A 26,843-nucleotide genomic window follows, 5' to 3' on the forward strand; every position below is an offset into this window, starting at 1 on the left:
TCAGTGCTTTTGGTCAGTAGTATACATGTCCTACTGTTCACATTGCAATAAAATTACTAAAAGCAAACAATTGTCGTCAAACACTGGTACTTTTTTAAAAAGAGGAACTGTTTTTAGCAATTAACTGTCCAATTTTATTTTTCACTACATTTGTAATAAAATATTAAATGTTTTACATGTCACTACTTTGAAGGTATTCTCAATATAAAATTAATCTTCACATAGAGGTGCAATTTGGTTTTAATGCTAAAATTAACATAGTCAACTTGCATTCCAAGTTCAAATGCAATATCCATCGTGTGCATGAAAAATCAGGGAATTTCAATTAATTCTATATCTACAATCAACTTTTGGGATTAGTGTTCCATTAAAGTGGGTGAGCCACATGTACCAGAGTCCCATGAAAAATGTAAATCAGTTTTATTTAGAGTTAATACAACACAACAACACAAACATCTCTGCAGTTATGAAGCACTAACTCCATGACGTACTTTACAGGTGTCTCAATGGCAGCCATGCACTGAGACACTGGCGTGATAACAGCGCCACCTTTTGTAGGGTGGTGCAAAATGCATTTCAGAATGGGCAGCAAGACAGTGGCAATCAGCTCTGTCCAAACTTATAATAAATTGCAACATCTTTCTAAAAGCAAGTGTTGAATATTCATTTAATAGAAATTTGGTCACGTTTAAATATACTTGGTTTTCAATTTAATCATCCAGGAATTCTTCATCCAAGTTAACGTCTGAAGTGTCTATGTCTTCCAACTCCAAGTTATCCAAATCATCATCAAGATCAGTCAGAGACTAGAAACAAGGGGGGAAAAAAAAAGACAAATATTTTCCACTTCCAGCAATGCATAGCAAGTCAAAGATATGCGGCATGAAAACAGACCTTTCGGTCAAACTCATCCACGCTGACCAGATATCCCAACCCAATCCAGTTCCACATGCCAGCACCCGCCCCATCTCCCTCGAAACCCTTCCTATTCATATATCCAACCAGATGTCTTTTAAATGTTGCAATTGTACCAGCCTCCACCACTTCCTCTGGCAGCTCATTCTATACATGTACCACCCTCTGCTTGAAAAAGTTGCCCCTTAGGTCTCTTTCTTTTCTTTCCCCTGTCACCCTAAATCTATGTCCTCTAGTTCTGGGCTCCCCCACCCCAGGAAGAAGACTTTATTTATCCTATCCATGCCCCTCATGATTTTATAAACCTCTATAAGGCCACCCCTCAGCCTCCAACACTCCAGGAAAACAGCCCCAGCCTATTCAACCTCTTCCCTATAGCTCAAATCCTCCAACCCTGGTAACATCCTTGTAAATCTTTTCTGAACCCTTTCAAGTTTCACAACATCTTTCCGACAGGAAGGAGGCGAGAACTGCACTTAATATTCCAAAGTGGCCTAACCAATGTCCTGTATAGCCGCAACATGACCTCCCAACTCCTGTACTCAACACTCTGACCAATGAAGGAAAGCATACCAAATGCCTTCTTCACTATACTATTAACTGCATTTCAAAAGTGAATGGGGCAAGACTTGAGACACCGATCTGATCAGCTCTCTAGTATCTAATACATTTCTTCCATAATTCTTTGCTCTTAAACTTCCCTTTTGCAGACAACTGCCAGCAGGGCCATTACTAAATTGTACCTTACATTTTGTTTTCCCAAAATATTTTACTGCATTATGTTTTACAAATGTATAAAAGTAAAGTACACCTGTTGTTATCATAATATAGCTCCTGCACACGAGACAATTATAGTTTATCAGCTTTAATGTAATAAAATATCATTAGGAGCATTATAAAACAAAATGTTACCTAGTCACTTTACATCAGTGTTTCAAGCGTGTCTTAAAGGAGAGAGGTGAAACAGACCATGCAGAGAGGCAATACCAGAACTTAGCTCCAAGATAGTGTGATCACCAACGGTGGAGCATTTCAATCAGGTTTGACCCTTGATGTGCCGACCTTTTATCCTACTCTTAAGATCAAACTAACCAACATACCCTTCATTTTACTGTCATCCATGTGTTTGTCGCTTAAATGAATCGCTGTAATGTCCTTAATGTCTCTGGTTCTACCACCACCACTGGCAGTGCATTCCACACACCCACCACACACTATGTAAAGAACCTACCTCTGACATCTCCCCTAAAGTGAGGATTGCAGATGCTGGAGATCAGAGTAGAGAGAGTGTGGTGCTGGAAAAGCACAGCAGGTCAGGCAGCATCCGAGGAGCTGGGAAATCAACATTTCAGGCATAAGCCCTTCATCAGGAATCAGCTTGATTCTCCCGCTCCTTGGATGTTGGCTGACCTGCTGTGCTTTTCCAGCACCACATTCTCGACCCCAACATTCACTCTAGCTCTGCCTCTGATCATCTTTTACACCTCTCATCCTTCTTTGCTCCAATGAAAAAAACCTGAGCTCCATCAACCTTTCTTCCTAAGACACGCGCTCCAGTCCAGGTAGTGTCCAGGTAAACCTCCTCTCCAAAGCTTCCACATCCTTCCAACAATGAGGCTATCCACAACTCCACCAACTTTCGTATCATTGGCAAACTGACAAACCCACCCTTCCACTTCCTCATCCAGGTCATTTATAAAAATTACAAAGAGCAGAGGTTTCAGAACAGATCCCTGTGGAACAACACTGGTCACCAAGCTCCAGGCTGAATATTTTTCATCTAATTTCACCCTCTGTCTTCAATGGACCAGCCAATTCTGAATCCAGACAGCCAAATTTCCCTGTATCCCACACTTTTTTGCTTGCTGAATGAGCCTACCGTGGGGAACCTTATCAGAACTGACCACAATATTTTAAGTATGGTCTAATCAGGGCTCCACAGAGCTGGAGCATAACCATCTTGCTCTTAATCTCAAACCCTTGCTAATGAAAGCCAACACACCATGTGCCACCTTAACAACCCTATTAAATTGGGTGGCAACTTTGAGGGGTCTATCGATATGGACCCTAAGATCCTTCTTTTCCTCCACTCAAGAATCCTACCTTGAACTCTGTATTCTGCATTCAAATTCATCCTTTCAAAATGATTCACACTTCACACTTTGTCAGGTTGAACCCCATCTGCCACTTATCAGCCCAGCTCTACATCCTGTCAATGTCTCATTGCAACCTACAACAGCCGTCCACACTATCCACCACTCCACAAACCTTCGTGTCATGACTAACTTACTAACCCACCCTTTCACTTCCTCATCCAAGTCATTTCTAGAAATTACAAAAAGAGCAGAGGTCCTAGAACAGATCCCTGTGGAACACGACTGGTCATCGAGCTCCAGGCTGAATATTTTCCATTAATTACCACCCTCTGTCTTCTACGGGCCAGCCAATTCTGTATCCAAACAGCGAAACTGCCCAGAATCCCATGTGTCCTTAATTTCTGAATGGGCTTACCATGGGGAACCTTATCAAATGCCTTACTAAATACCGTGTATACCATATCCACTGTTCTATCTTCATCAACTCTTTTGTCACATCCTCAAAGAATTCAGTTAAAAATCACACAACACCTGGTTGTAGTCCAACAGGTTTAATTGGAAGCACACTAGCTTTCGGAGCGCCGCTCCTTCATCAGGTGATTGACAATCATCTGAAGGAGGAGCAGCGCTCTGAAAGCTAGTGTGCTTCCAACTAAACTTTTTGGACCATAACCTGGTGTTGTGTGATTTTTAACTCTGTACACCCCAGTCCAACACCGGCATCTCCAAATCAAAGAATTCAATAAGGCTTGTGAGACATAGAGTCATAGGGATGAACAGCATGGAAACAGACCCCTCTGTCCAACCCGTCCATGCTGACCAGATATCCCAACCCAATCTAGTCCCACCTGCCAGCTCCCGGCCCATATTCCTCCAAACCCTTCCTGTTCATATACCCATCCAAACACCTCTTAAAAGTTGCAATTGTACCAGCCTCCACCACTTCCTCTGGCAGCTCATTCCATACACGTACCACCCTCTGCGTGAAATAGTTGCCCCTTAGGTCTCTTTTATATCTTTCCCCTCTCACCATAAACCTATGCCCTCTAGTTCTGGACTCCCCGACCCCAGGGAAAAGATTTTGCCTATTTACCCAATCCATGCCCCTCAATTTTGTAAACCTCTATAAGGTCACCCCTCAGCCTCCAATGCTCCAGGGAAAAATAGCCCCAGCCTGTTAAGCCTCTCCCTATAGCTCAAATCCTCTAATCCTGGCAACATCCTTGTAAATCTTTTCTGAACCCTTTCAAGTTTCACAACATCTTTCCGATAGGAAGGAGACCAGAAATACATGCAATATTCCAACAGCGGCCTAACCAATGTCCTGTACAGCCGCAACATGGCCTCTCAACTCCTGTACTCAATACTCTGACCAATAAAGGAAAGCATACCAAACACCTTCCTCACTATCCTATCTACCTGCGATTCCACTTTCAAGGAGCTATGAACCTGCACTCCAAGGTCTCTTTGTTCAGCAACACTCCCTCAGACCTTACCATTAAGTGTATAAGTCCTGCTGAGATTTGCTTTCCCAAAATGCAGCACCCACCTGCCCCTTTCAAAGTCATGCGGATTATCTCTAATCAAACTATGGTTTTCCAAGTAATCATAAATCTGGTCTCTCAGAATCCCCTCCAATAATTTGCCATACAGATGTAAGACTAATTGGTCTGTAATTCCCAGGATTATTCTTATTGCTTTCTTGAATAAGTGAATAATATTTTCCTCACTCCAATCATCTGGCACTATTCCAGTGGACAGTAAGGACGCAAAGACCATCGCCAAAAGAACTGCAATCTTTTCCCTCACTTCCTGTAGTAACCTTGGGTATCCCATCTGGCCCAGACGACTTACCAATCTTAATGCTTTTCAGAATTTTCAGCACATCCTCTACCTTAACAATCAACCTGTTCGAGCATATCAGCCTGCTTCACGCTGTCCTCACAAACATCACGGTCCCTCTCAGTCGTGAATACTGAAGCAAAGTATTCATTAAGAGCCTCCCCTACCTCCTCCCACTCCAGGCACAAGTTCCTTCCACTATCTCTGATCGGCCCTACCCTCACTCCGGCCATTCTCTTGTTCCTTTCGGAAGTGTAGAATGCCTTAGGGTTTAATCCTACCCGCTAAAGCTTTTTCATGCCCCCTTCTAGCTCTCCTAAGTCCATTCTTCAGTGGCATAGGGTGTCATAATTAGATTGAAACTTTTAGAGATGGAGAGAGGTAAGGCCATGGAGGATTTGAAAACAAGGATGAGACTTATAGTAAAGATCTTGCTTAAACTGGAGATTATGTATGTCAACAAAAGTACGGGTGATAGAAGACAGAACTTGGTACTAATTAAAACAGGATAACTTCAAGTATATGGAGGATAAAATGTGGCAGGGTGAAGCAAGGGTCAGTGCTGGAGGTAATAAAAGCATCCACTGAGTCTTCTGGAAGCAAGAACAGGCCAGTTTAATTCAAATTGCTCTTTTTATCCCAACGAAAATCAGGTTCCAAGAATCCTAAGTTTGGAAGGTACATTCAGGCATTTATCCTGCTGTGTGGAGTGTTTCATTCGTTAAATAGATTCAATGTCTCCTGAAATCTAATGTAATTCTATGCCCCTGAAACCTGTATTCGTGGTCACCTGATCCTTACCTGCCCGACTAAATTTGGCCTAACCACACCACATAATGCTTTCATTGTTTCAACATTTCATATAAACATCCTGAAAGGTTACACTATTCCAAAGTAAAACAAAACCCAACTCTCTTAAGCCATTTGTGGTTTCTAAAGGCCTTCAAAAATAGATCTCAATCTTGCGGTCTACTTCTGAAACTTCTTCAGGCTTGCTACTTCACCCAGCATGTGGAGATACCAAAAGCTGACACAACATTCATCAATAAAGCCTAACCAAGGCCTTGTACAAAGACAATATGATAGTTCATGCTATATATTTAATCATCCTGGCAGCAATCTCATGGTATTGGATACAGACCTTCATATCTGTGCAATGCTATGACAAAATTGAACTTGTCTATCCATCTACGTAATGTTACATTTATGTGTAATAAATGATATCTGCCTGATATAAGTCAATTTCTCATTGAAGTTAGACCTACTACAATGAAATTTTCATCTCATTTCATCAAATTCTGCACACTGACAAAAATCTTATAAGAACAGACCAGATAGTCTATATCCACCACTCTTACGTATGGTGAAGAACGTTAATTTTTGGGGCTCCGTGAATAAATATTTTCCATTACTTTTAATATCTAATTTGCATCTACAAGAATGCCATCAATTATTTATCCAACCAAAAACATGCCTCCTCATCCATTAGGGGACCAAATTGTTTAGTAGTTATAGTGCAACATTCTGTTTAACTGTTTTTCTGAAAAATTTAAGGTGCATAATCAGCCCAAGCTACCTAATCAATCAACAATTTGGCTTTGCTTTATAATATTCTTTCATTTTATCTCAGGAATATAGATTGTTTCCTTTTTCAATAACATTGATTTGGCAGATACTCCATTTTCATCTAACCAATGGTCCTAGCTCAGTAAGGACTGCCCAATCATTGGAGTTTGTCTTTACAACGTTAGTCTACATTGATCTTTACATACACAGATTTGCTTACATCAGTTTTCGTATCTTGCCCAAGTTGGAATACCTTTTTAGTTTCAATGTCTATTCCTCCTGAGCCAGCTTTAGTCGCCACATAAGCAGGGTCTGATTCTAATATTGCTTTTGCATCTGCTATCACTGACGCAACTGGTGTAGACACATTTGCCACTGCTTCCTGCTCATCTTCAGAAGTCTATAATGACAAAACATTGAATTAATTTAGAAATATTGAAATCTTCTAATTATATAGTCAACAGGTTTTTCTTTACGTATCCAGAAAAAAACAAAAGAGGTTTCTTGTATTATGCTGGTCTGGGGATCAGTCACTTTCAAAAAAATCTTTGTTTGTATTTATAATACTGCAGGGCTAAGATGCTGCCAGCAGAGCCCTTTCGTGGATTGTCAATTCCTCAAGTCCTCTAGTGGTAGGCTACAAGATCAAGCAGCTCAACAGAGACCTGCAAGTTCTTGATTTATGAACTGTATCCAACTTCAGTTTGAAATATTTTCATTAGATAAATGATGCACCATCTTTACAATTAGTGTCCAATGGTGGTGGAGATTTTGATTTCAACATTAACTTTCCAGTTCAAAAATTAAGGAATAAAAGCAATTTATCAAGGATGCTGGAGATCTGAAATAAAAATAGGAAGTGTTGGGAAAACCCAGCAGGTCTGGCAGATATCTGCAGACAGTTGAATTCCATACAACTCTCTAGCACTGAATAAATTGGACTCAATTCAGTTAACTTTGACACTGCCAGATCTGAATTTTTCCAACACTTTTTAAAAACATTTCTGAAAGTAAGTATGTATTTTGTAATTACCAGCTACCTTAACTGATGGTCCATGATGAGATGGTGTAAAGTCTTTTGATTCTTCAATAACATTCCTTTCTTCATTTGGCTAGTGAGCAAGAGGAGCAGGAACAAGATTAGCACTGGCAAATTCCTTTTTTATCCAAATTCTCAGCATTTATATAAGAAGGATGCTATGACTTACAGTGACAAGAGGGTACTCCCTGGCGGGCCTCTCTTCAGTTTTGGTGGTTTCTTTCAGATACTGCTCAGCTACAAAAGCTTCTTTTAGGCCTGGGAATAGGTTTTCATACTCTGTGGGGTCAGCAAGAGATTCTGCAGCTTTTTGGTTTATTTTGGCAAGATTCTCTCTCCAGAGTTTCACAACCCTAGAAGGAAAAGTTAGCATGAGATTGCAAATTACTATGGTCATGTATTTGTGTATGTAAACATGCAGGATTGCACTGTGCTATGATGAAATTGAAACTGCAGGCTCATACCTAGAGACCTGACTTGGCAAGTAGGTTCTGGAAAAAAAGGCAGCTTCTGGAAGACGTCCTGTTTTTATCAGCAATTCCAAACAATTGTCAAGCCTGCATGAAATCATTTTCAAAAATAAAATAATTGCAAGTTTAATAGAATAGCCAAAACTGCTTTTTGAATTCACAACTCTGGTCAATATTATATTATTAGTGGGTGGATTTTGTTTAGGGGATGGTTTGGTTGTGTACCTCAGTGTTTAAATATCAGGGAAAATGGTCTCTTTCTATGTTGTATATTCTACATAACAATTCAATTTAGTTACCAAATAGCAGGAAAAAAAATATAGGAACAATATACCAAATCTGGACGGAAATGGTGATTCATTCAACAAGAGCTTAAAAGGTAAAACTGAGGAGACAGGTTAGATAAACCTGGTTTATTTTCCTTGGCTATAAAAAGTTTGGGATAATGTAATTGCGATATTTTAAAATCTTCCACAGGGTGTATTCAAAGAGACAATTTCCATAAATGAGTGTACCCAGGCTCTCCAAACTATATTGAAATCACTATCATAATCTGAAAATAACATTCTAAAATATACAATGCATTAGTTGTTATAAAAGGGAATTATATTCAGCAATCAACACCAAGTGATTGAAATTTAGGATGTCTGTTCAAAGAAGTTAAAAGTAAAGTTTAAAGATGTAGTACTTACTTTCCTTGCATGAAGTAAGTCACAAATGCAACATTGTTCTTGCCATCTTTTTCGACAACTTCTGCTAACTTGTTAACCATTGGAGCATTGCCAGAGGCAGTAGCCAGCAGCAATAGTCCACCATAATCTTGTGCATGGTGTAAACACTCCTGAGCAAGGGTAAACTGGCACTTACTGATCGCAAGCTCTGCCAACTGCTTCCATTTCTGCTCTGACTGTGGGGACAAGAAGGAATTTTTTTTTCCCCAAGAAAACAGACCAGTTTTTTAAAAATTGAATCAAAATACAATTTTATACATAATTTTCGAAAATGAGTAGGGGATCACAGACTTAAAATCAACAGCAGGATTAAATGAAACAAGCTCCATATTTGAAACCTGGTTGGGATGTCAAAGCCAAATCAGAAAATACCTCTCACAGGACAGTCTCATTCTTAATACTGGCATTTTTTTCTGTTCCAAGCTCCTGAATTTGCTCATTTTCCTGTGCTTTCACATTCAGTAGTTTTAGTTGCACCATACCACCATCCATTATTAAGCCTTGTAATTACTTTTAGTTATGCCTAAAAGTATAACTTTAAATTCTATATTTAAGAGTCATAGAGATGTACAGCACGGAAACAGACCTTTTGGTCCAACTTGTCCGTGCCGACCAGATATCCTAAATTAATCTTGTCCAATTTGTAAGCATTTGGCCCACATCCCTCTGAACACTTCCTATTCATATACCCATCCAGATGCATTTTAAAAATTGTAATTGTATCAGCCTCCACCACTTCCTCTGGCAGCTCATTCCATACACACACCACTCTCTGCGTGAAAAAGTTGCCCCTTTTAAATCTTTCCTCTCTCACCCTAAACCTATGCCCTCTAGTTCTGGATTCAGGGGAAACAGCTTGTCTATTTACCCTATCCATGGTTTTATAAACGTCTATAAGATCACCTCTCAGCTTCCTATGCTCCAGGGAAAACATCCCCAGCCTCTTAAGAACCCTCCTTCCTCTGTCAGCATATATTTGTGCCCTGTCTCTTTTTTTTGAAATATAAATTCTGTTCATCTGTATACCTTTCTGCTCTAATTCAGAGATCTATATCTGAAATATTATTAGTCCACTCGAAATGGTGCTTAACCTGCCAAGTGGTTCCATGATTTCTGGTTTTGTACGTAAATATACATGGCACTGCATACAGTCACCACACTCCAAAACTAGGAAGGCATGAACAGTAGGATGTTGCCTTGGTTCAAGATTCTTAATCCTTTGTCCCAGCCAAAGCTGGGATATTTGTAACAAATAATCTTAGACTAATGAAGATTGAGATTTTTTTAAAAATTGAGAATTAATTGAAAGATAGGAAATAGAGAGTGGACTAAACTGGGTCTTTGTCGAGAGTATGGTGCTGGAAAAGCACAGCAGGTCGGGCAGCTTCCGAGGAGCAGAAAAATTGTGGTTTCGGGCAAAGCCCTTCATGAAGAATGGGTCTTTCTCGAAGAGCAAGGTAACAACAAGTGGGATCCTACAGGGTTCAACGCTTGGGCCCCACAATTCACTATGTGTATAGAGCTATCTCAATGATTTTCAGGAGGAAATCAAATGGAATATTTCAAACTTTTTTGATGACAGAAAGCTCAGAGAAATCGTATGTAACAAGGGGAAGTAAAACGGTTTTAAGGGAAAAAGAGATAAATTGAGTGTCGGCAAATAAACGGCGGTATAACGTGGATAGTATGAAGTTATCCACTTCAGCAGGAAAAACAGAATGTCAGAGAAACTATTTATATGGTGAGAGATTGGAAATTGTTGGTCCTTTTATGCCAAGCAGTTAGGATGGCAAACGGTATGTTGGCCTTCAGTGCAAGAGGATTGGAATATAATAGCAAAGATGCCTTGCTGTAGTTGTTCTGGGTCTTGGTGAGTCCAAACCTGTTATATTATGAGCAGTTTTGGTCTCCTTGCATATGAAAAGATGTATTTTCCATAAAAGGAGTGCAGCAATGGTTCACCAGATTGATAACTTGGGGAGGCAGGCCTTTCACCTAGAGAGAGATTAGAGCTGTACTCACTAATTTAGAAAAATGAGAGGGAAATCTCATCGAAACGTAGACATTTCTGACAGGGCTAAACAGACCAGATAGAGGGATAATGTATCCATTGGCCGGAGGCAGGGAAGGAATCGAGAACAAGGGGGTCATGCTCTCATGATATAGATTAAACCGTACAGAACTAAGATGAGGAAAAATTACAGGGCGTGATGAATCTGTGAAAATTCCCCACCAGATAAGGCAGTGAGGCTAAATCACTGAATATATCTTAAAAAGATTTCTAGTCAGCAAAATATGTCCAGGGCTTTGGGTGAGATAACACTGAGGTAAAGGCTCAGCAATGTTCATAATGAATGTCAAAGCAGGCTGAATGACCAAATGGCCTACTCTTGCTTCTATGTAATTTGTAGAACTATGACTTTAAATGAAATAGTTACAAAACTAGAAAGAGTTAATTTTGAAATTATACAAATGACAAAAAATGCTCTAGAGTATTTATATTTGCTTCAATTTCTAGTATTTGGAAAACGAGAAGGATCAAACATGATAGAAGTTTATGACTAAGAAATTACCTTGGAAAATTTCAATTAAACACAAGAATATTTTTTTAAAAATCTACATTACCTCTCCATTTGAAAGTTTTTAGTTTTCAAACTGAAGAAATCAGGGTAGATGTAACAGAGTGGTAATTTGGTGCATTTTCAAATCAATAAATAAACCTGGAATTTAAAGCTAGTCTCAGTAATGGGGATCATGAGACTATCAACTGCTGTGAAAACCCATCTAGTTCTCTAATGTCCTTTTGGGAAGCAAATTTACCATCCTTATCTGGTCTGACCTACATGTGACGCCAGACCCACAGCAATGTGGTTGCCCTAACTGTCTGTTGAAATAATCTAACAAGTCACAACTTGTGAGAAACTTTGGTCTGTTCTCATTGGAAAGAAGAAGGCAAAGAGGGGATTTAACAGAGACATACAAGATGATCAGAGGATTAAATAGGGTAGACAATGAAAGTTATTTTCCTAGGTTGATGATATCAGCTTGAACCAGGGGGCATAGCTGCAAATTGAGGTGTGATAGGTTTAAGATGTCAGAGGCAGGTTCTTTACTCAGAGTGGTAAGGATGTGGAATGCCCTGCCTGCCAATTCAGCAACATTATTGAGATTTAAATAATCCTTGGATAAGCACATGGATGATGATGATGAGATAGTGTAGGGGAGTGGGTTTAGATTGGTTCACAGGTCGGTGCAACATCGAGGGCCAAAGGGCCTGTTCTGCGCTGTATTGTTCTATGTTCTATTAAGAACAATTAGGAATGGGCAACAAACATCAGCGAAACCAATTTTCCACAACTGAATAAAAGAAACAAATTAGTATAAGTGTTACCTCTGCTTCTACAGCCAATTGATACGCAATCTTGAGCTCTCCAAGTTGCAGTGCAAGCTCAAAGCGGTGCTCTGGATCAGTGGATACCGCAAGAGCCTGTGATTTAAAACCCTGTGAATGGAAAAAGTAAACAGCTTAAAGACACTTAACTGGAAAGCAAAGAACATTCTCACTTCTAGCTTAACTAAGATGCTATAGAGAAAATCTACCTGTCTGAATCTGTCAAAATGACTTCCATTTATGTATTCTCCACCAAATTTCGGTTTGGATTAAAAATAGAAAATTTAATTTGTCCATCCGCACAACCTACTCATGTACAAGTCTCTTCTTTTAGGCCCAAAATTAGTCATGCAATTTTTTTAAAAAATGAACTTTTATTTATCTTGCACTGAAATGTCATCACATTGCCAAACCGCTGAACCAAATGATTTATAATTGCCTAGCAGCTTCAAAGCAGGGAAATGTTGCAAGGCAACTAACAATAATGTGACTAATTTGATATAGGCAGCGTCGCTCATCAGTTTCACTCACCAAACAAATCATAAAAGAAACTAATTTTATAATTTGTTTGTAATTTAAAATGGAAAGTTTATCAAATGATCTTAATTTATATGCTGCTCTCTCACTTCCCTAGAAATACATTACCATTCTCTATGTCACACCACTGCAACTTAACCAACCACAGGGTCGAACACTATTTATTTCAATTTCTTCATACAGTTTTAAAAAAAGGAATGATGAATAATATTTTTACAAGTAAACATTACAATATTATTTTAAGATTTCTGCAAACTAAGAGATCAACAGCTTTCAAATATAGAAAATTATGGAAATAATATCTACAAAAATGACATGATAAAGGATAAATATTTGAGAGAGAAACAAAGGAGAAATTATTTCTGCTGTTAATGATCATCTCTTACTTGAGAATATAGTTTTGGGATAGGTTCTAATTAAAGGGAAAATGGTGAATCAAATACTGATTTTGTTCATTAGATGATGTAATAAGTAGAATTCTACTATAGTTTTCCTACTGCTCCACTTATAATAAGTTATTGATGTCATTTTAAATCCATCAGCGTAAGGAAAAGGACTGTCAAGGGCGTAGTTTGTTCCATGAGAATTAAGATAGCAGGCATCCATGAAAATGAACTTGAAGCTAGTTTTTAAGTAACTTTGATTGTCAATTCTTCTATCCGAAAATATAACTCTACAGGTTATATCAGGAAATACAGCAAAAATTATCATCTGCAATTTTAAAGTCATTAAGCATACTGTAGCCAAAAGTACTTATCAGTACTACAAACATTGTTTTTTTCTTCTTTCTTCCTTTCCTATTTTCCATTTCTGGATAAACTTTCCCTAAAGGTTCTTTGTACTTTCTCTTCCAACACAATCTTACCAGTGCCAAGCTGTGCACTCATTATTCAATATCTAATCTTTTCTTTTCCAGTTGACCTATCTTGTGGAATTTTTTTCACCCATCCATAAGCCAGATTTTTCCATATCTCAATCTATTTTAGACAAAACAAATAAATACAAACAAGCATTGTATTCAATTTTAACTGACAGGCCTCCTGTGTTTAACATGAGGTGTGCTTTGACATACAATTTAGAACAGCTAAATAATGTTGCAAACAGAAACAAGTGTTTAACGAGAATATTTAAAACTCGATGCTTGGAAACAAATTCCACATAAAACAATTAGCAATTATAAAATAAGAATATTTTATTCTCAATAAGAACTATTTTTAACTGCTTGCTTACTTTAAGTTAAGTATTGTGGAAAGTGGAAGCTGTGAATCATTTCTGTTGAGAAATGTTCCTATTGAATGAACTCATCTACAAAACATACTCCCAATGTTTTTGTTGTTATATTCCATCTAACCTGTTTCTCAAGGAAGTGTGCTACTCTTGTCCTCTGTTCCTTTGGAATTGTGGGCAGAACCTTATCGGCCATGGAAAAGTCTCTCCTCATGACTGCGGTCTGGTACTCAAGAACAGAGACAAGCAAAGAATAGCTGACGATGTTCAAATCTTTATCTCCCAAATACAGTCGATTATCTTTCGGGATATAACCCAGGAGGTACATAGTTCTGAAATGATAATGTTGGCACTTAAATTGCAACACTTTAATGAAAATAAGTTGCAGTTTTGTAGATCATTTTCAAACTATACATGTTGAATTAGCAGACTTCAAAGTTTCTTTTATAACCAATGAGTGAATATAGACCAAATTATAAAGAGCAAAATGTCCAGATCAACCTTTGTTCTGTGCGAAGTTAGCTGATCCTATTTAAGGCAAGTCTCCAATTAAGTCCTGCACTAAGGAAAGATGAGAAAATTATAGAGGGCATCAGTGTCAGTAAATGCTGTATGAAAAATATCATTGAGCTTGACTATGATACCCCAACTAATAAACAGCCCATTGACACACAGTCCCAGGCTTCACACACAAAGTATGGTTAGCTCAGTATAGCAACACAATGAATGTCCATGGAACTGTATTCTAATATCTATCAGCGGAAGAAAAGTAGTTTTCAGACTGCAAACCCCTGGTTTAATGGAAAAGGAAGGGAAATTACAAATGATATATTTAGTGTGGACAGTCACACCAATTTATCACATTGTTACTTTATGCTGCAAATTTATGGTCTTGGTTTACAGCTGTGAACAGTTATAACTGGTCCTTCGGCAAGCTTTGGGCAATGCAGCTAACTTTTACTCACAGGCTGTTGAATGCTGAACATTTACTATTCATGCTTACAGCTGATCTGGTAAGTAACCAGAAATCAACATACCTGACAGTAACAAATTCTTGAATGTTTTTTTCTTGCCAAATATTAGCTATAGATTGTGTTACAAATGCAGAAAACACACAAATCATCGTTAGCTTACCATTCCCTTTGAGGATATTTAGGGATGGGTCATAAAATACCAGCCAGCAGTGACACCTTACCATGAACAATTAAAAACAAATTGTGCCAAACCATTTAATATTGAGCGCTATTTGGAAGTCCTCCACAGCTCTCCCACTCACCTGTCAAGGTGGGCAATCGTGACAATCTCTCCACCAACATAATAGTTCAGCCTGTTCACAGAGCTGGTGTAGATAAAACAGTCTCCTACCCACAAACCAGTCTTAACAATTTCTTGAATTTCACCAAGAACCTGAAAAATGTATGTCCAAAGAAATTAATCAAACCACTTAACTCAGTGGAGTAATTTCTCAGCACAAGCAATTAGAAAAATTCAAAACAATCAAAAACATGTCAAGCTTGGAATAGCGTTAATTGCCACCTACTGTAATTAAAAACATAAGATTTTCTGCACTGCAAGTAATTTAGCTCATCATGCCCATGATAGACAGGTTTTATTTAAGAAACTTTTTATATCCTAAACTTTTCAGTTTTTTTTACTGTTTTGAAGTAATGTCTCAATCGTTAAGTACTTGCATCTTACCTCAAAAGCGTCTTCAATGCCATCTTCTGTAACTCCTTCATGTGTTTCCTGTGCTGTAGCCACCTTCTCAGCAAGATATTTCAAAACAAAGAAGGAATCCTCTGTAGCAATGCACACTAGTTCACCAGAGTCTGACCAGAATATCTGCACAGAAAGAAAAGGTAACACATTGCTAACAGGAGCTAAGGTTGATGTAGCAAATACACTGAGAGATTTAGTACCAAATAATTTGGAACAGTTCAGTTCAGGTTTAGACAAGTGGACTGAGCATTGCAATGGGTTAGGGAAGCAATATCAGCCTAAATTTGCATAACTAATCATGATCCAGTGATCCGAACATTAAACAGCTTGTACGAAAATACAACAGGCTTGGCTATGATATCCTATACAGAGGAGTAATATACATACACTTCAGATGCGGTCTCAAGAGAAAATTGATACTTGAAGAAGGGAACAGGGAAGGTGTTGCATGTGAATTTGCATTTTAAAATATAGTGTCCTCAGGAAAGGAGTATGTGTGTGTGGAAATGAACTGCCAGAGAAGTGGTGGATGCAATTACAGTTACAACATTTAAGAAGATGTTTGAATAAGTACATAAAGAGGAAAGGTTTGCAGGGACATGGGCCAATGCAGACAAATGGGATTAGTTTAGTTTGGGAACATGGTTGGTGTGGTCTAGTTGACCAGAAGGGTCTGATTCCACACTGTGTGACTATAAATCAGACCATTTTCATTTCCACTCCCTTGCTACCAATTCCAATTTCCTCTATTTCTATTCAACCTGGAATAATTTATAAAGCAAACATTCATTAGAGCATTAATCATACTAAATTATTTTCCTTTCCCCAAGATACTTAAAAGTTATTCCTCCGTAAAATTTATCTTACTTCTGGAGATTGAAGTCACTTCTCTGAAGTTAACCCTTCATTTTTTGCAAGTTCTATCATATATTTAGTTCTTTACAGCAAGTTCTAACCATGTACACAAGATAATAGTTCATTAATTTTGAACATGCCCAGCAGTATATAGAAATCTCCAACTGTGCACATTGTAATGCATAAATATACATGGCCACAGCACAAGGTCCGAACAAAAATCTCAGCAATAAACACTAAAAATCCTCTTATACCAGTGCTATTTCCAAGGGAAACATATTGCCCAATTATTATGAGAGCAATATAAAAATGATTAGCTCAAAGAAGTCACATTTTTACATTTTAAGAACATTTCACAAGTATAATGTTCCAGAATGGAATATATTAAGATTCTTTAAAAAATTATTTAAATTAAGATAAGCACTGAAAAGTCAAATTTTATTCTTAATTTGCATTATTGGTGTAACACAAATGGTCAGGTTGTATTACTCACATGTTTGGGCTGTATTTCAATTCGGCGGATGAGTTCGGTGGTATCCCAGTCATAAAATGCCAAGCCATTCATTGAGCGGACACCGAGGAGGAACCCTCCATAGATGCCTATGAACACAAAAAGCTTTAAAGTTATCAAATAAGAACATCACAAGAATATCACACAAAAGCAAAAAACAAAGAAGATAAATTGTTTGCAAAAATATTTGGAAGAACACATGTTTATGACTTCATTCCAGATGTGACTCTTCTGACTTCAACGATAATCTAATCCAGCACGTGCTCTATTGACTGAAAATTACAGGGTGTAATCTAACCACATTGCATCTTTAAGAATGAACCAAAAACAGTGTAATGAAAAAGTAAGGAATTCAACAAGATAAAAGACCTACATACTATTTGATCATCTTTTTTTTTCCCTTCCTGATTTGTAACCTATCATTCCTTTCTTTTGATTACATCATATCCCACATTTATTTTGAATTCCCACTCTCAACAGGGTCTCTACTCAACCTATTCTTTCATATAATTTGAAGTGCAGAACTATTTTCTAATTTATCATCAGGGACAATGTATCTGCCACAGGTGTCTTTTTAGTTCTGAATTATAGAACAGGTATCTCTCATCATCTTCGAGTGTAACTCAAATCTTTGAACATCTTTTATTTAAAAAGCAATCCAAGCTGTTACATTGTAAATCAATAATGTATCATCTATTGAAAAGGATAGCTTCATGCAAATACTAAAAGAAAGCAGACTTAAACTTTGCATCTACCTGGGATTTCACGTAAACTACAGATTGGCTATACAAACATTGAAGCATTTCCCACTGAACCTACCAATTTTAAATACAACAGACAGAAATAATCTAATTCTTTTCCTGTATTTTTATTCCCAACGTATGAAAATTTCCTGACGCAACTTAGAAATAACCCATGTTTCTCCACTCTATTGGCTCACACAAAAAAACCACTCCAAATGACTTAACATGACTTTCTTTTGAAGTGGGGGACTGGATACTGGGGGAGGAGTTCAATTTACCGGGTGTACTAAGATGGAGAATGGCCATTTTCAAACTTCTGCAGGAAAGGGATATTTGCTAAATCTGGCTATCATCTCACTTTCATACAGTTGCTAATGTGAAACACCTTACCTTCTGCTCCAAAATCAGGCTTAAATGATTTCTTTTCTTTGAAGTTTTTGAATATTTTCACCACACTGTTGCTTTCCCTGATTGCATATCTTAAAAACAAAGGAAAATCCATTAATTGTTCAAGTGTTTCTTGACTATAAATCAAAATCAAATTATTGAAATTTTACTTACTCAGAAGAATCGTGTGCCCATACAAACTCCTGCGCAGATCCAAAGCTCTTATTTCTCAAAGCCATTGCTGTGTAGATAATGTATTCACCATCACCACAGACTACCACAAACCTAAGTTTCGAAATTCAAAGGAACAAATGAATAAAAATTTCCAATTCCCAAAAATAGCGTCTATGTTGGTCAGATCTGGACAACATATTCCCAGCAGGAGAAAGTGTATAGTCTTGCTGCCTCTGACATATCCTCGATGTTGCTGAGTAGGACAAGGTCACCAGATCGCTTGCCTTGAATGTGCTATTTCGAGCAGCATATGCTTATTGTTAAGCTAACATCTGCCATGTTTGAAAATGTGTTGCTGGTTAAAGCACAGCAGGTCAGGCAGCATCCAAGGAATAGGAAATTCGACGTTTCGGGCATAAGCCCTTCATCAGGAATGAGGAGAGAGTGCCAGGCAGGCTAAGATAAAAGGTAGGGAGGAGGGACTTGGGGGAGGGGCGATGGAGATGTGATAGTGGAAGGAGGTCAAGGTGAGGGTGATAGGCCGGAGTGGGGTGGGGGCGGAGAGGTTAGGAAGAAGATTGCAGGTTGGGAGGGCGGTGCTGAGTTGAGGGAACCGACTGAGACAAGGTGGGGGGAGGGGAAATGAGGAAACTGGAGAAATCCGAGTTCATCCCTTGTGGTTGGAGGGTTCCCAGGCGGAAGATGAGGCGTTCTTCCTCCAACCGTCGTGTTGTTATGTTTTGCCGGTGGAGGAGTCCAAGGACCTGCATGTCCTCGGTGGAGTGGGAGGGAGAGTTAAAGTGTTGAGCCACGGGGTGGTTGGGTTGGTTGGTCCGGGCGTCCCTGAGGTGTTCTCTGAAGCGTTCCGCAAGTAAGCGGCCCGTCTCCCCAATGTAGAGGAGGCCACATCGGGTGCAGCGGATGCAATAGATGATGTGTGTGGAGGTACAGGTGAACTTGTGGCGGATATGGAAGGATCCCTTGGGGCCTTGGAGGGAAGTGAGGGAGGAGGTGTGGGCGCAAGTTTTACATTTCCTGCGGTTGCAGGGCAAGGTGCCGGGAGTGGAGGTTGGGTTGGTGGGGGGTGTGGACCTGACGAGGGAGTCACGAAGGGAGTGGTCTTTGCGGAACGCTGATAGGGGAGGGGAGGGGAGGGGAGGGGAGGGAAATATATCCCTGGTGGTGGGGTCCATTTGGAGGTGGCGGAAATGACGGCGGATGATACGCTGTATACGGAGATTGGTGGGGTGGTAGGTGAGAACCAGTGGGGTTCTGTCTTGGTGGCGGTTGGAGGGGTGGGGCTCAAGGGCGGAGGAGCGGGAAGTGGAGGAGATGCGGTGGAGGGCATCGTCAATCACGTTTGGGGGGAATCTGCGGTCCTTGAAGAAGGAGGCCATCTGGGCTGTGCGGTGTTGGAACTGGTCCTCCTGGGAGCAGATGCGGCGGAGACGAAGGAATTGGGAATATGGGATGGAGTTTTTACAGGGGGCAGGGTGGGAGGAGGTGTAGTCCAGATAGCTGTGGGAGTCAGTCGGTTTATAGTAGATGTCTGTGTTGAGTCGGTCGCCTGAGATAGAAATGGAAAGGTCTAGGAAGGGGAGGGAGGAGTCTGAGACATCTGCCATGGCTGAGCCACATTTTTCAGAAGGGTTATGTACATGTAGCCAAAGATTTCTTGCATGTGAATTGTGTTCCAACCTGCTGGATATCCATACGTCCGCTGTAATGGCACTTGCAAGCAAACATACAGGGATGAACACCAATAACAGTCAATTGGAAGACAGTCATCAATGACCACAACCTCTGGAATCTGAATGTTTGAAGAGGTATTGCAAGAACCAATAAGAAACAGGAACTTTTTATAGCTAAGCATCAGGCCCAGAGAAAATATAGGTCAGCAAATCCTGCACCTTCTTGGGCTACAATCCTCATCTGCAGCAAATGCAGTAAAAACTGCCATGTATAGTGGTGCTCCTGAGCTCCACTGTTTAATACACAGTTTATTAGCAAACTAAAAACAAGCATACTAAACCCGGACTTCCCGAACTGAGGTCTGGACCCCAATCAGGGTCGTGAGCACTAAAATATGGTGGTTGCAAGTTTTGAGGCAGCACATGTCGCCATACAGATCCAACAGGCACTTGCACTCAGAGGATACGATCACAGCCCTCACCTGCCTGTCTGCAACTAGCTCATGCAGATTTCTCTCCTCCCAACCCATCCTCTCAAGTTTCTCCACCAATCCACTCACTCTCACTGAGGATTCATGACAATTTACAAGTCTCAATGTGAAATAACAGTGGGAACATGTTCGGTAAGTATTGCACTAAACTGAAAGTTCCCAAACACAATGACACATTATAATTTCTTTACACTGTCATTTCTAATACTCCAAACAGTAAATTTCGATATTTCAGAAAAGTTCACATTAAGTTATTCAAGTAACTACCCTGTAGTAATCAAAATATGTTATGGTAACCATATTTTGATTTTACTTTGTTATAAAATAAATATTAATCTTAAGTCTATTTGTAATGTGCAATTGTTAAAAAAAACTTTTTTAAACTTGGGAAAAGTTAAAGCTTTACCTTCCATTGGGATTATGTTGAATTGTCTGTGGGTAAATCTCACAGCTTCCCATGTCCTTCACAGCCAGTGGCAGTCTTTCACCATCTTTTATTTCAGTATCTCCCATTGCTTTGAGGTTAGCCTGCTGGACTTCAGAATGCTTGGCCCAAATAATTTTACCACTAGCGTCCATAGACATTGCAGGTTCTTCACGTCCCAGCTAAAAGTATGAAGTATAAATCTGTCAAGTACAAGACTATTCTCTCACATTTGAAAACCAAGTCAGACCTATATGTATGTATTAAAACAAAAACAGGAATTCCAAGAAAAACACAGCAGGTCTGGTGGCATCTGTGAGAAAATGCAGAGTTACTGTTTTGATTCCAGTGACCCTCTTAAATTCTCTATTTTGAAATGCAAATATTTCAAAAAGACTTAGATAAGGCTAAAGGAAAAATGAGCAGCAATACAATTTTTATGCAACTTTTTCAATTAACACCTGGTTGAAAGCTTTCTCTCTTCTTCTACAATTTGCCAGGGTCTTACTTGATCAAGCAGCCTCACCTTAGCTCCATTTGAATATGCATCCATTTACATAAGTGGAGGTGCCAATGTTGGACTGGGGTGGACAATGTTAAAAATCACGCAACACCAGTTGATAGTCCATTAGGTTTATTTGGAAGTACACGTTTTCGGAGCGCTGCTCTTTTGTCAAGACTTAGCTACCTGATGAAGGAGCAGAGCTCTGACAGCTTGTACTTCCAAATAAACCTGGTGTTGTGAGATTTTTAACTTTCTCAGACAACGCATAGGATAAGTGGCCATGGATAATAGAAAATTTCGGAGTAATGCAACAATGCTAATCTTTCCAAGTGTGTGAACTAATTTAGATCTACTGCTTGGTTCATTTTTAAAAATTTTTTTTATTCTGCACATACATCACTCTCGGAATACTTTTACACGTGTCAGAAGTGAAAGTCCAGGTTATATTCCTTCACATTTGCTATTCTTTAGATAACAACCTGAGGGGCACCAGCATCCTTGGGGGGGGGTGGTTTGCTAGTGCTCTTTGGGAGGGTTTAAACTAACTCTGCAGGGGCATGGGAACCTGGACTGTAGCTTTAGGGTACAGGACCTTGAGTGTAGGGAGGTTAGGAACAAGGCATCAATCTCGAAGGAGGGTGCCGGTAAACAGGAAGGTGGCTTGAAGTGTGTATACTTCAATGCCAGAAGTACAAGAAAAAAGGTAGGTGAACTTGCAGCGTGGGTTGGTACCTGGGACTTCGATGTTGTGGCCATTACAGAGATGTGGGTAGAACAGGGACAGGAATGGCTATTGCAGGTTCCAGGGTTTAAATGTTTTAGGAGGGTCAGAGGTGGGGGTAAAAGAGGGGGAGGTGTGGCATTGCTTGTCAAGGATAGTATTACAGCGGTGGAAAGGACGATGGAGGAAGACTTGCCATCTGAGATAGTTTGGGCTGAGGTTAGAAATAGGAAAGGTGAGGTCACCCTGTTAGGAGTTTTCTACAGGCCTCCTAATAGTCTGAGAGGCATAGAGGAAAGTATTGCAAGATGATTCAGGAGAAGAGTGAAAGTAGTAGGGTGGTTGTTATGGGGGACTTTAACTTCCCAGATATTGACTGGGAAAGCTATAGCTCGAGTTCGTTAGATAGGTCGGTGTTTGTCCAAAGTGTGCAGGAGGGTTTCTGACACAATATGTAGACAGGAGGTCAGGCAGCATCCAAGGAACAGGAAATTCGACGTTTCGGGCTGGAGCCCTTCATCAGGAGAGGGCTCTGGCCCGAAACGTCGAATTTCCTGTTCCTTGGATGCTGCCTGACCTGCTGTGCTTGAACCAGCAACACATTTTCAGCTCTGATCTCCAGCATCTGCAGACCTCACTTTTTACTACAATATGTAGACAGGCCAACAAGAGGTGAGGCCATACTGGATTTGGTTCTAGGTAATGAACCAGGCCAGGTGTTAGACTTGGAGGTAGGTGAGCACTTTGGGGACAGTGACCACAACTCGGTGACTTTTACTCTAGTGATGGAGAGGGATAAGTGTGCACTGCAGTGCAGGAGTTATAGCTGGGGGCAGGGAAATTATGATGCGGTGAGGCATGACTTTGGATGTGTGGACTGGAAAAATAGGCTTCAAGGGAAGGACATAAATGATATGTGGAGCTTGTTCAAGGAGCAGCTATTGGGTGTCCTTGATAAGTATGTACCAGTCAGGCAGGGAGGAAAGGGTCTTGTGAGGGAGCCGTGGTTTAATAAGGAATTGGAATCCCTTGTAAAAGCGAAGAGGGCGGCCTATGTAAAGATGAGGCGTGAAGGTTCAGTTGGGGCGATTGAGAGTTATAAGGTAGCCAGGAAGGATCTAAAGAGAGAGCTAAGAGCAGCGAGAAGGGGACATGAAAAGTCCTTGTTTGGTAGGATTAGGGAAAACCCTAAGGCTTTCTATAGGTAAATCAGGAATAAAAGGATGACTAGGGTAGGTATCGGTCCAGTCAAGGATAGTAGTGGAAAGTTGTGCGTGGAGGCGGAGGAGATTGGAGAGACACTAAATCAATACTTTTCGTCAGTATTCACTCAGGAACAGGACATTGTTGCTGATGTGAATATTGAGTCACAAGAGATTAGAATGGATGGCTTTGAGGTTTGTAGAGAAGAGGTCCGGGGAATACTGGAAAGGGTGAAAATAGATAAGACCCCTGGGCCTGATGGCATTTATCCTAGGATCCTCTGGGAAGCTAGGGAGGAGATAGCGGAGCCATTGGCCTTGATTTTTATGTCGTCGTTGTCTACAGGAATAGTGCCAGAAGACTGGAGGATAGCGAATGTGGTCCTCTTGTTCAAGAAGGGGAATAGGGACAGCCCTAGCAACTATAGGCCAGTGAGTCTCACTTCTGTTGTGGGCAAAGTCTTAGAGAGAATTGTAAGGGATAGGATTTATGAACATCTGGATAGGAATAATGTGATCAAGGATAGTCAGCATGGTTTTGTGAAGGACAGGTCGTGCCTCACAAACCTTATTGAGTTCTTTGAGAAGGTGACCAAGGAAGTGGACGAGGGTAAAGCTGTAGATGTGGTGTATATGGATTTTAGCAAGGCACGGTGGCACAGTGGTTAGCACTGCTGCCTCACAGCGCCTGTAGACCCGGGTTCAATTCCCGACTCAGGCGACTGACTGTGTGGAGTTTGCACGTTCTCCCCGTGTCTGCGTGGGTTTCCTCCGGGTGCTCCGGTTTCCTCCCACAGTCACAAAAGATGTGCAGGTCAGGTGAATTGGCCAAGCTAAATTGCCCGTAGTGTTAGGTAAGGGGTAAATGTAGGGGTATGGGTGGGTTGCGCTTCGGCGGGTCGGTGTGGACTTGTTGGGCCGAAGGGCCTGTTTCCACACTGTAAGTCTAGTTTGATAAGGTACCCCATGATAGGCTACTGCAAAAATTACGGAGGTATGGCATTGAGGGTGCATTAGAGGTTTGGATTAGGAATTGGCTGGCTGGAAGGAGACAGAGGGTAGTAGTTGATGGTAAAGGTTCATCTTGGAGTGCAGTTACTAGCGGTGTTCCACAAGGATCTGTTTTGGGACCATTGCTGTTTGTCATTTTTATAAATGACCTGGAGGAGGGGCTTGAAGGCTGGGTGAGCAAGTTTGCGGATGATACGAAAGTCGGTGGAGTGGTGGACAGCGAAGAAGGATGTGGCAGGTTACAGCGGGATATAGATAAGTTGCAGAGCTGGGCAGAAAGGTGGCAAATGGAGTTCAATGTAGCTAAGTGTGAAGTCATTCACTTTGGTATGAGTAACAAGAAGATGGATTACTGGGCTAATGGTAGGCTACTTGGTAGTGTGGATGAGCAGAGGGATCTTGGTACACAGATCTCTGAAAGTTGCCACCCAGGTAAATAGTGCTGTGAAGAAGGCATATGGCATACTGGGCTTTATTGGTAGAGGAATTGAGTTCCGGAGTCCTGAGGTCATGTTGCAGTTGTATAAGACTCTGGTGCGGCCTTATCTGGAGTATTGTGTGCAGTTTTGGTCGCCATACTATAGGATGGATGTGGAGGCACTGGAACGGGTGCAGAGGAGGTTTACCAGGATGTTGCCTGGCATGGTAGGAAGATCGTATGAGGAAAGGCTGAGGCACTTGGGGCTGTTCTCATTGGAGAAAAGAAGGTTTAGGGGAGATTTGATAAAGGTGTACAAGATGATTAGGGGTTTAGATAGGGTTGACACTGAGAACCTTTTTCCGCATATGGAGTCAGCTGTTACTAGGGGACACAGCTTTAAATTAAGGGGGGGTTGGTATAGGACAGATGTTAGGGGTAGATTCTTTACTCAGCGGGTTGTGAGTTCATGAAATGCCCTGCCAGTATCAGTGGTGGACTCTCCCTCTTTATGGTCATTCAAGCGGGCATTGGATAAGCATATGGAGGTTATTGGACTAGTGCAGGTTAGGTAGGCTTCGGTCGGCGCAACATCGAGGGCCGAAGGGCCTGTACTGTGCTGTATTTTTCTATGTTCTATGTTAAATTTATAACTTAGAAAAAAGCAAGCCCACATGGAGATAACTGGTTTAAGTTAAAAAGTAGTTGCTCATAATCATTTCATTGAAACCTAAGTTTATTAGTGAGTGAAATAAAAGTGCTTAGCGATACTGGATCTGAAACATTAATTCTGCTTTCTCTCCTCAGACCTGCTGAGTTTCTCCAGCAATACTTGACTCCTCCCAACAAAATCTCTCTAACCAATAAACATACAGCTGCATTCCAACTAGGTGAATGAGCAGAAGACCAATAAGTAACAGGAGGATAAGGCCATTCAGCTCAGACTCTGCTCCCCATTCAATGAGATCCTGGCTGTTAGGAGTGTGACCTGACCTCCGTTTCCCTGACTTCCTCCAACAACCTTTCATTCTCTGAATCAAAGACTCAGCTTCCATCATTCTCTGTTGAAAAGAATTATACAGGGAATAACCTCATGAGAGAAGAAATATCTCAGTTCCAACTTTTAAAAAAATCTCTATTTTTAAACTGTGCCACTCATTCTGGAACTCTATGTGGAAATAACCTCTCAATATCCATCTTGTTAATCCCCTTCAAGATCACCTTTATTTCTTTTAAACCTGCTAAAATCTTCCTTCTCAGACAACCCTTTTGTGCCAGTAATCAGCATATAAACCTTCTGTGAATTGCTTCTAAAGCACCTGTCTCCTTTAGGAGACAAAAACTGTACACCTCAATGTTGTCCAATTAGTTGCCCTGCAGAATTGTAACAACTTTTCTCAACTATTCTTTTCTAAGTAACACTTATCTTCCCAACTACTCGTTGTACCTGCGACCTAACTTTTGAGAATCGGGGTGCATAGACATTCAGGAATCCTCTAAAATTGCACCATTTTGTACTCAGTTCTACATATGGCAGTTAAGGGATAAGGTAACCTATATAAAGCAATTAATGAATCAAGAAATCAAATCATTCAACGATGTGAACATAAGAGAACTGCATTATCAAACTGCAAATTATAGATGCTCAAGCAAAAGTATTTTAGCTTAACCTTAATGATGATACTGCCTTCATCATAGCCAAGAGCCACATTGTTGGAGCCCCTCAGACTTGCCACGCACCAGACTCGTTCCATCCCATAATTCAGAGTACTCTCCAAACGGTAAGTACTCGAGTGCCAGATACGAACAGTACCTTTAAAGAATTAGAAGCAATTGGTCAGTTGTTTACATGGTTAAACAGTAATGTTTGGATCAGAAGGAGATTAGTTCATATCAACCATTCTTCCAACACTCACAACAGTTTAAATCATGATTCTTGAACTATTACACCATATCTCTTTACATACAAGAATACATTCCTTTTTTAAAACCTGTTACCTTCTCCATCACCCTAATTAGTAATCTAATTCACAATTTGATCACAATCTATAAGAAATAAAGTTACCTAAATATTATTCTTCTCTAATGTCTTTGATTTGAAACTGCACATTCCTCATCCCTGAATTTTTGGGCCAGCAAAAATATTTTCCTCAATCCAAAGTTTCCAATCCAATAGA

At 40.2% G+C, this 26,843-nt stretch overlaps 1 protein-coding gene across 2 annotated transcripts in view; it reads right to left on the reverse strand.

Moving 5' to 3' along the window:
• Positions 1-403: 403 nt before the first annotated feature.
• Positions 404-26,843, reverse strand: part of copb2 (COPI coat complex subunit beta 2) — a 34,745-nt gene continuing 8,305 nt past the window's right edge. The window contains exons 8-22 of one of the 2 annotated variants that reach the window (XM_060834870.1): positions 26,337-26,479; positions 20,792-20,991; positions 18,204-18,314; positions 18,033-18,121; positions 16,882-16,988; positions 15,513-15,656; positions 15,091-15,221; positions 13,939-14,146; positions 12,051-12,161; positions 8,621-8,835; positions 7,923-8,015; positions 7,628-7,811; positions 7,460-7,531; positions 6,673-6,819; positions 404-806 (exon numbers count right to left, since the gene is read on the reverse strand). In XM_060834870.1, coding sequence (XP_060690853.1) covers positions 711-806; positions 6,673-6,819; positions 7,460-7,531; positions 7,628-7,811; positions 7,923-8,015; positions 8,621-8,835; positions 12,051-12,161; positions 13,939-14,146; positions 15,091-15,221; positions 15,513-15,656; positions 16,882-16,988; positions 18,033-18,121; positions 18,204-18,314; positions 20,792-20,991; positions 26,337-26,479 — 2,051 coding nt within the window. In that variant the 3' untranslated portion in view covers positions 404-710. Of the gene's footprint in view, positions 807-6,639; positions 6,820-7,459; positions 7,532-7,627; positions 7,812-7,922; positions 8,016-8,620; positions 8,836-12,050; positions 12,162-13,938; positions 14,147-15,090; positions 15,222-15,512; positions 15,657-16,881; positions 16,989-18,032; positions 18,122-18,203; positions 18,315-20,791; positions 20,992-26,336; positions 26,480-26,843 lie in introns of both variants that reach the window. The other variant, XM_060834869.1, reaches the window with a different exon arrangement.

The sequence above is a fragment of the Hemiscyllium ocellatum genome, chromosome 13, assembly GCF_020745735.1.
Source record: "Hemiscyllium ocellatum isolate sHemOce1 chromosome 13, sHemOce1.pat.X.cur, whole genome shotgun sequence".
NCBI lineage: Eukaryota > Metazoa > Chordata > Chondrichthyes > Orectolobiformes > Hemiscylliidae > Hemiscyllium > Hemiscyllium ocellatum.